The 7733-nt window shown below is 50.3% G+C and overlaps 1 protein-coding gene across 3 annotated transcripts in view; it reads left to right on the forward strand.

Annotated features, from left to right (window-relative positions):
• The window catches only part of Caly (calcyon neuron specific vesicular protein), a 22436-nt gene extending 15436 nt beyond the window's left edge, over window positions 1-7000 (forward strand). Inside the window, exons 2-6 of one of the 3 annotated variants that reach the window (XM_033761324.1) lie at window positions 3532-3728; window positions 4759-4872; window positions 5741-5854; window positions 6119-6445; window positions 6840-6999. In XM_033761324.1, coding sequence (XP_033617215.1) covers window positions 3594-3728; window positions 4759-4872; window positions 5741-5854; window positions 6119-6415 — 660 coding nt within the window. In that variant the 5' untranslated portion in view covers window positions 3532-3593 and the 3' untranslated portion in view covers window positions 6416-6445; window positions 6840-6999. Of the gene's footprint in view, window positions 1-3531; window positions 3729-4758; window positions 4873-5740; window positions 5855-6118; window positions 6446-6839 lie in introns of all 3 variants that reach the window. The other 2 variants (XM_010620070.3, XM_033761325.1) reach the window with 2 other exon arrangements.
• The last annotated feature ends 733 nt before the right edge of the window (window positions 7001-7733 follow it).

Raw genomic sequence — 7733 nt, forward strand, 5'->3', positions numbered from 1 at the left:
TTCCCAGTCCTACAGAGTTGTGCGAATGAACCCAGTCTACCTTCCCGTCCATCAGGTCCCTGTGACGCAGTGAATGAAAGCAATGTTCTAATGTGAGCAGAGGAGGGTGAGCGATCGCACACAGAACCCCTCCCCTTCCGCCCTGCAAGGGAATCTGGAATCAGATGCAAAAGGTCTGTCCCCCACCCAAGCTATTTTCCATGTCTAAAACCTGGCTTGGGGGCCTGCCTCTGTTGCCATGGGAACCCGCGATGACGTAAAATGGCTTTCTTGCCACTTCAGGCTTTAGGCTCCCAGAGGACCCGAGATGAAGTTCAGAGGAAAGGCCCCTGCCCTGCTTGGGTGGGGGCCTGGGTGGCCTGCAGCAGGGCTGAGCGCCCACTCTAAAAGGGCTGCTGTACCCAAGGATGCGTGTATGAAGTCGCTGCTCCTCCCTGGTAACCCCCTCCCATTACACCATCTCCCATAGGGTCTTCCAGCCCTCACCCGTCTTTCCTTGCCCAATCTCCCTGTGATCACTCGCGGTTTATATTTACTTTCAATAGCTATTTTTCATCTCTTCCTCCATGCAGTGACTTTGGTACCCCACATCCAGAGAGCCTCCTCATCTGAGCCAAGAATTACGCACAGTGAATTAGCCACAGGTTACCTGCCAGGTCTCACGCAGAGGCAAAGAACCAGTGCCTTCCCCAGGCTCCAGCCCACCTGTGGAAGAGTCTCCCAGCTGCGCTGCGTGGGGGGTGCCACCTGAACCCTTCTGGAATGACAGGGTCAGGCACCGCAGGCACAGGGTCACTTTGGGAAAACACACATCAAAGGAAGACTCTCACTTCCCTCCCAGGGTCCCCAGCTGAGCTCAGGAGCCTGGTGGAGGAGCTACTTCTTTCCTTCTTCAGAGCCTCCTGGCTGGCCTTCCTCTCCCACGCAGCCCTCACTCCCCTCACCAGCTCATTTTGCACACCCTTGAGCATCTGGGAGCTAAGCTATCTCTATGCCTCTGGGTGGGGCACAGTAACGCTATTGCCAGCTCTGCAGGTATGTACAGACCTGAAGGGCTTGGCCGATGCAGGTGACAAACAGTAGTCCCCTGCAGATCCAGGGGGCACTTGGCTTTGTTAGGGCTGTGTCACGAATGACCACAACTAGGTAGCTTACAGCAAAATAAATTTATTCTTCGACAATTAAGGAACCAAGCAGTTAAACATCACGGTGTGAGCAGAGCCCCAAAAGAAGCGCCTCTACCTGCTCCTTCCAGCTTCTGGTGGCCCTAGGCATTCCTTGGACTGCAGCTGCATCACTCCAATCTCCACTTTGCCCCACACAAGGCATTCTCCTTGCCTCCACATCTTATGAGGACACTGTCACTGGATTAGGACCCTCCCTAATCAGTATGACGTATTAACTTGGCTATTACTGCAGAGAATTCATTTCCAAATAAAGTCACTTTCACTAGTACCAGGGGTTAGGTAGGATCTAGTTTGTTGTTGTTGTTGTTATTGTTTGGGGTGTGGGGAACATCATTCAACCTACAATTTAACCCACAGCACACCCTTTGTCACTTTTGTGTTGCAAATGTCTTCCAGTTTTGTTTTCTGTCTCCACTCTAAAGACTGTGGGGTTTTGTTGTTTGTTTGTTTGTTTTGTTTTGTTTTGTTAGTGACACTGAAGATCAAACCCAGGGTCTTCACATTAAGCTATATCCGCAGTCCCCCCCACACACATTTTTTTGTGGTGCCGGGTATCAAACTCAGAACCTCACATTTGCAAGGCAGGCATTGTGCTACTGAGCTAAATCTCTGGCCCCTTCTATTTTTCATTTTGAGACAAATTCTCACTAAGTTGCTAAATTGCCCAGGCTGATCTTGAACATTTACTTCTCATACCCTAACCTCCCAGAGTGCTAAGATTACAGGCATGTAACACCACACCCAGAAAAGGCTATGTTTTAGTAAACACAAGTTCTTAGTTTCAGTGTAGATATTTTATCAGTATTTCCTTTTATGAGTAATGCTTTTATTTTTTATTTTTCCTGTTGAAGAAAGCTTTCCCTCCCTGAGACCAGGAGAATCTTCTATATTATCTCTGAATCGCTTAGTTGTTTTTGATTTTTTTTCATGTGTAAGCACTTAGAGCAGATTTCTGTGTGTGGTGTGAGGTAGGGATCGGCTTTACTGTTTCCAGGCAGATATTGGTTTATCAGGAAGTGTGTGGTGGCGTCTGTATGTAAACCAGGGTCCATGTGTATAGTGTGTCACATGGGTCTGTCTGCCGAGCATCAGCACCACTTGGCTTCCACCGCTCTGTGCAAAGCAGGCACCTGGCAGAGTCCTCCCCTTGCTCTTCCTCAAAATGTCTGCATGTGCCTGTCTCTGCCCTCCACATAAAATCTCAATACTCCTCAAGTTCATTAAAAACAAAAACCTGTTGGGATTTTGATTGGATGTACTGATTCTACAGAAATATGGGGGCCTACCAAGCATGGAAATCTCCCAATCCTACAATCACCCATGACCATACCTTTCTCCACTTCTCAGGGAACTCAGCTACTCAGTTCTCCTGTGGCCCCAGTCAAAAACATTTTATGGCTTTATATATAGAGATCCTTCCCATCTCTGGCTACACCTACTCTGGAGCATTTGGTATTTTTGATACTATTTAACTGGAATATTTCAAAGGTCCTTTTCTTTTAGATAAAGATTTAATGGCTTAAATTATTCTTTCTTTTTTCATACTATGTAAGTGTAAATTAAGTATAAGACATAATCCTACAACAATTAAAGTGAGTTTTAAAAATATCCAATATGTAATACAGACATTTTCCAAAAATTTCCACTGCTTTACAACATGGGCTTTACTCCAAAGACTATCCAAATAGCTCTTCAGAGTCTTACTCGAGAAAGGAAAACTCACACTGTAGTTACTCTGAGAATATCTTCCTGTACAACGGTTCCGTTGCTATATTTGGTGATTTTAAAAGATTCCTTAGTTTTATATACAATATTTTAAAATATTTTAAAACTTTAACCTTTTTTTTCTTTAACATAGCAAAATTCCTGATTGCTTTTCAAATGTTAAAATAATTTTCAAGTCAAAGATACACCCAACTAACTTCTCATGAAATTTTTTTTTTTTGTATCTTACTAGATTTGGCTTCCTCAAATTTCATTTGGGGGGTCTTTGCTATAATGTCTGTAATTTTCTCTTTTTGGCATTCTTGCCAGGCTACGAAGTCAAGGTTATATAGGTCGCAGGAGTTGGCAAGTGTTCCTTTGTTCTCTTTTCTGGAAAAAATTTGTAAGGTACTTGTATTGTTTACTGACTTATTGACTGGAAGATCAGCAATGATATTCTCTGGGCTAGGAGTTCTTTGTGAGAAGGTTTTAATGACAGACTTGATTCCTTAGCAGACATGGAACATTTCCCTGAAGTTGGCCTGACTACCCATAGTCTGTTCCAGGCTCTGGTATGATGGGCACTGGGACCATCCCAGAGTTCTGTCCCTCCAGAGTCAGCTGTCATGGATGTCCACAGGGTGGCTGGTGGGCAGTGACCCTGTCCCTGTTTCTGGACCAGGAGGAGAACCACCATCCACTATGGTGAAGCTGGGCTGCAGCTTCTCTGGGAAGCCAGGCAAAGACCCAGGGGACCAAGATGGGGCTTCAGCAGACAGTGTTCCTCTGATCAGCCCCCTGGATGTCAGCCAGTTGCAGCCACCATTTCCTGACCAGGTGAGCAACCTAGCAAGCATGGGGGACTTTCTCCCCCTTGCCTGGTAACAGGGGATGTGGGTGAGGCTCATACACATGTTCCTTCTCCAATGCACAATGTTGCAAAGGCCAGGCTGGGCTGAAAGCAAGGCTAACTTCCTGGTCAACTCCTTTGTATACAGGGCTCCTTTTCACATCTGAAATGTAGGAAGTTGGCCACAGTATACCTGAAGGTTTGCACCCCCATCCCATAATGCAGACCAGAGGGGATCAGGAAGCCACAATTCCCACCCTTCCCCCACAGAGCATAGCTCTCTGGGACAGGCTAGAAATGGAGGACTTGGGTAAGTGACTGATGGAGGGTGGGCTTCCTGGAAAAATACATGAACAGCAAAGAGTTTGACTCAATCCTAGCCCAGCCTGCCCTCCCAGAAGCTCTTGAAGGACTTGAAGGACACCAGGAGTTGTCCTAACTGAAGCTGAGGGGAATGATCTATGCCCATGGCACTGCCAGGCCTGCCCCTCCTGGTGACCAAGACAGCCCTCTGACAAGCTGGGTGACTTGCTACAACTACCACAGCAGTGGACACTATGAGCAGGCTCAGCCTTTGCTCCTTGGGAGCCCACAGAGCTCAGAAGTTAGACCTGTCTCCATATATACGTCTTGTGATAGGGCCCTCAAGACTCTTAGAGCAGCAGAGAAGTAGGAACAGACTTCCTGGAAAAGGGGGTCAAGCTGTGAAGCCACCAAAAGAGAATTTCATAGCAGGGAAAGCCAACACCTCAGAGTAGAAGGCAGCTGGCAGAGTGAGAGTTTCCATCAATGGTCTGGTTAAGTCCCAGACTACCATGGCTCCCAGCAGATTCACATTACTCAACCTCTTTTGGCTTTAGCTTGCAGCTACTGGAGCTCTGCTTCAGACAGTCTTGACACATGGTCAGCATCCACACCACTACCATGCAGCAGACACTGGCTCCCACCCTCTCAGTTCAGAGCTTTCCTGGATCCTTCCCAGCTGTTCAAAGAGAACATGGCCATCTCTTTCTTTAGGTGGTCATCAAGACGCAGACTGAATACCAGCTGTCCTCCCCGGACCAGTCAAAGAAGTTTCCAGACCTGGAGGGGCAGAAGCCAAACTGCAACCACCCAGAGGAAGGGCGCAGGGTAACTCTTCACAGCCTTCCCTGAGAGAAGGTTCAGGGCAGCACAGGCTCAAGCCAGGTTGAGTCCTCCTTGAGTCTCCTCAGAAAGGAAAGCTGGTCAGAGATCATCCCGTTCCAAGACCACACTTCTAGCTCTGGTGATCTCCAGCTGCCTGCCCTGCCCAGCAATCCTCCTGGTTATCTATAGAATTCTGAGCTTCAGTGCCCATCTTGCTGTTCTTTTCCTAGGAAGTACTTGTTCCCCCATTGAATCACTGTCTTTTCTTTATGAACTTGCAGGCTAAGTAATGCAGGTATTGCTTTCTCTGTAGCATAGCTTTCAGATATCTACTCTCATCTTTTAATACCTTAAATTTAGTAATAATGGCTTTACTCATTTTAGTGGACTATTTTCCAAAGCTTTTCACTTTTCAAAAGTAGTATCTACCCCTTTGCCAGTAAGCCCTTGGTTTCTTCAATGGAAATGCCCCCAGACAGACACTGAGGCCTTGCTGCACTTCTCATGAGTCCATCCAGGCTGATACAAATGAATGCTCCTCACTGGAAGCCCTTGAGATGGCTTTTAGCATCCAGGACCCTACACCATGCTGGCCACCATCCTTTGCAGGTGTCATCTGGGCAAGACAAATCCCTACAAGCACCTGTGCACTTTTCCTAGTAGCAGGTAGCAGGTGCTTTCTGAATCCCAGCAGAGGGGCCCCGTCAAAGCTTGGATCCTGTGGAATGGTTTCTGGACCCTTGGCCCTGGGGCTGACCTCTAAGAAGCCACCAACACTTGGGGACTGTGGTCCGTGCCAAACCCAGGAAGCTACTTCTGGCTTTGACTGCCTGGCACCAACAACTGTGCTCCTCTCCTTTCCCTCCCTCAGCTGCCCACAGCCAGAATGATTGCCTTCGTCATGGCGCTCATGGGCTGTGTACTCATCATGTACAAGGCCATCTGGTACGACCAGTTCGCCTGCCCCGATGGCTTCCTGCTTCGGGTAAGGCAGTGGGACTGGTGGCCCTGTCCTGGGACAGTAGAGACCACCCTGATTCTCCTGCAACCTCCATACAATCTTCCCAGATGATAGCAGGCATGCTCTCACTGGTAGCCTCTCTCCTTCACAAAGGACCACTTGGGCCTTTGGCTCCATAAGGAGCCTCTAGTTCTGTACTCAGGCCTGGCCTTTATCAGCTGGAAATTAAGCCCCTTCTGCTCTTGCCCTTTGGCCCTGCCAGCTGCTGACACAACCCCATTTCCACAGCACAAGATCTGCACACCGCTGACCCTGGAGATGTATTACACCGAGATGGACCCGGAGCGTCACCGCAGCATCCTGGCGGCCATTGGGGCCTACCCTCTGAGCCGCAAGCATGGCACTGAGATGCCTGCAGCTTGGGGGGACAGCTACCGTGCGGCCAAGGAAGTGCACAAGGGGCCCACCCAGGCTGGGCCCCCTGCTGTGGTGGCCACAGAGCAGCCGGAGAAGCCCTCCACGAGGGGTGACAAGGAAGAGATGCAGAAAACGACGGCCAGCGCACCACCAACGGCCCCTCAGTGACCGCAGCGCACCTTGCCCGCCTGGCCCGGGGTAGGTGTGCCCAGCACTGAGGCCTCTCTCTGGTCTCCTGCCATCTTTTCTGAGCCAGGGGTCCTCTCCTTGCCATTTCCTACCCAGGACCTCGAGACTAGAGCATTACACAGGTGCTTGTCCTTCGACACTGCCTGCCACCCCACCTCTGAGCACCTAGGGGACGCAGGCATGGGGCTGGTTCGAGGCCTCAGGGGTGGAATGAGTCTGGGTCAAGGGAGGGGAGGAGTGGTGCCCAGGCCTGGGTCTCAGGGACCTAGTGGGGTTGGGGTGGAGGACTCAGGGGAGGAAAGAGTGGGTAGGACCAGGGGAAGTGGATGGAATGGCAGGGGACAATTCTTTGATGTCAGGACCTTCCCAGCCAACAATCAGCCTCTACCTCTCTGTCTTGCAGCATCCCCTGCCAGCTTCTGTGACTAGCAAGCGAGTCGCCTGATGCTCTCCTACCTTGTGTTTGTGCCCCTGCCCCCAGACAACTCACTGAAGCCCCCGCTCCTGGTGGGTTTCTAGCTTTGTCGCTTTTCTGTAAGTAAAAACTCAAGTCTACCTGGATGTTCATTTCTCCTGCGCGTCCTCATCCTCTTTGGCTGGCCTGTTTTTCTGCCTACAATCAGGCCCAGGGGGATCCTTGAAGGATCTGGACCCTGGAGCATGGGAACGGGGATCTGTGTGGACAAGGAGGTACCCGGATTCCTGTGCACCTGGACCTGTGGTCCAGTTCCCTGGCGGCCACAGTAAAAGGAGCTCACATCCACCCAAGGGAACCCCAGGGTCCTGGCTTGTCCCCGACTACTAGCCGGCGCTACATTTTGCTGTATCCCCCACCATCTGCCTGGTGGTGAGCTTCGTTCCCATGGCTCTCCCATTCCACAAGAACATCAGGCTCCTACTGTGGGGTCCTGGTTCTGAACAGCACCCACTCTCAGTTCCTGCCTCCAGACAAGTCACGCACAGGCGTGAATGCCCTAATGAAGAAATTAGTGAATGCTGTGCCTAAGAGGGGAATGGAGACTTGGGGCTGCTAGCTAGCACTCCCTGCAAGCTGGAAGGGCCCCACCTCACTCCCCACCCTTCCCAGAACCAAGGTCTGGGTTTCTGGAGCTAGACAAGGGGTGGACCATCTACATCAGCTCTAAGGGGAGCTGCCAGAACACCTTACCCCAACTGTGGCACCATATCATCCAGCTTCCAGCTCTGGGTGACCCCAGTTCTGTCCCCAGCCTGGATGTGCTGAGCCCATGCCCCTCCCCTACTGTACCACCACAACCCCTGTTCGCTGATCCTTTCC

The sequence above is a fragment of the Fukomys damarensis genome, unplaced genomic scaffold (genome assembly GCF_012274545.1).
Source record: "Fukomys damarensis isolate Sample0158 unplaced genomic scaffold, DMR_v1.0_HiC HiC_scaffold_8, whole genome shotgun sequence".
Classification (NCBI taxonomy): Eukaryota; Metazoa; Chordata; class Mammalia; order Rodentia; family Bathyergidae; genus Fukomys; species Fukomys damarensis.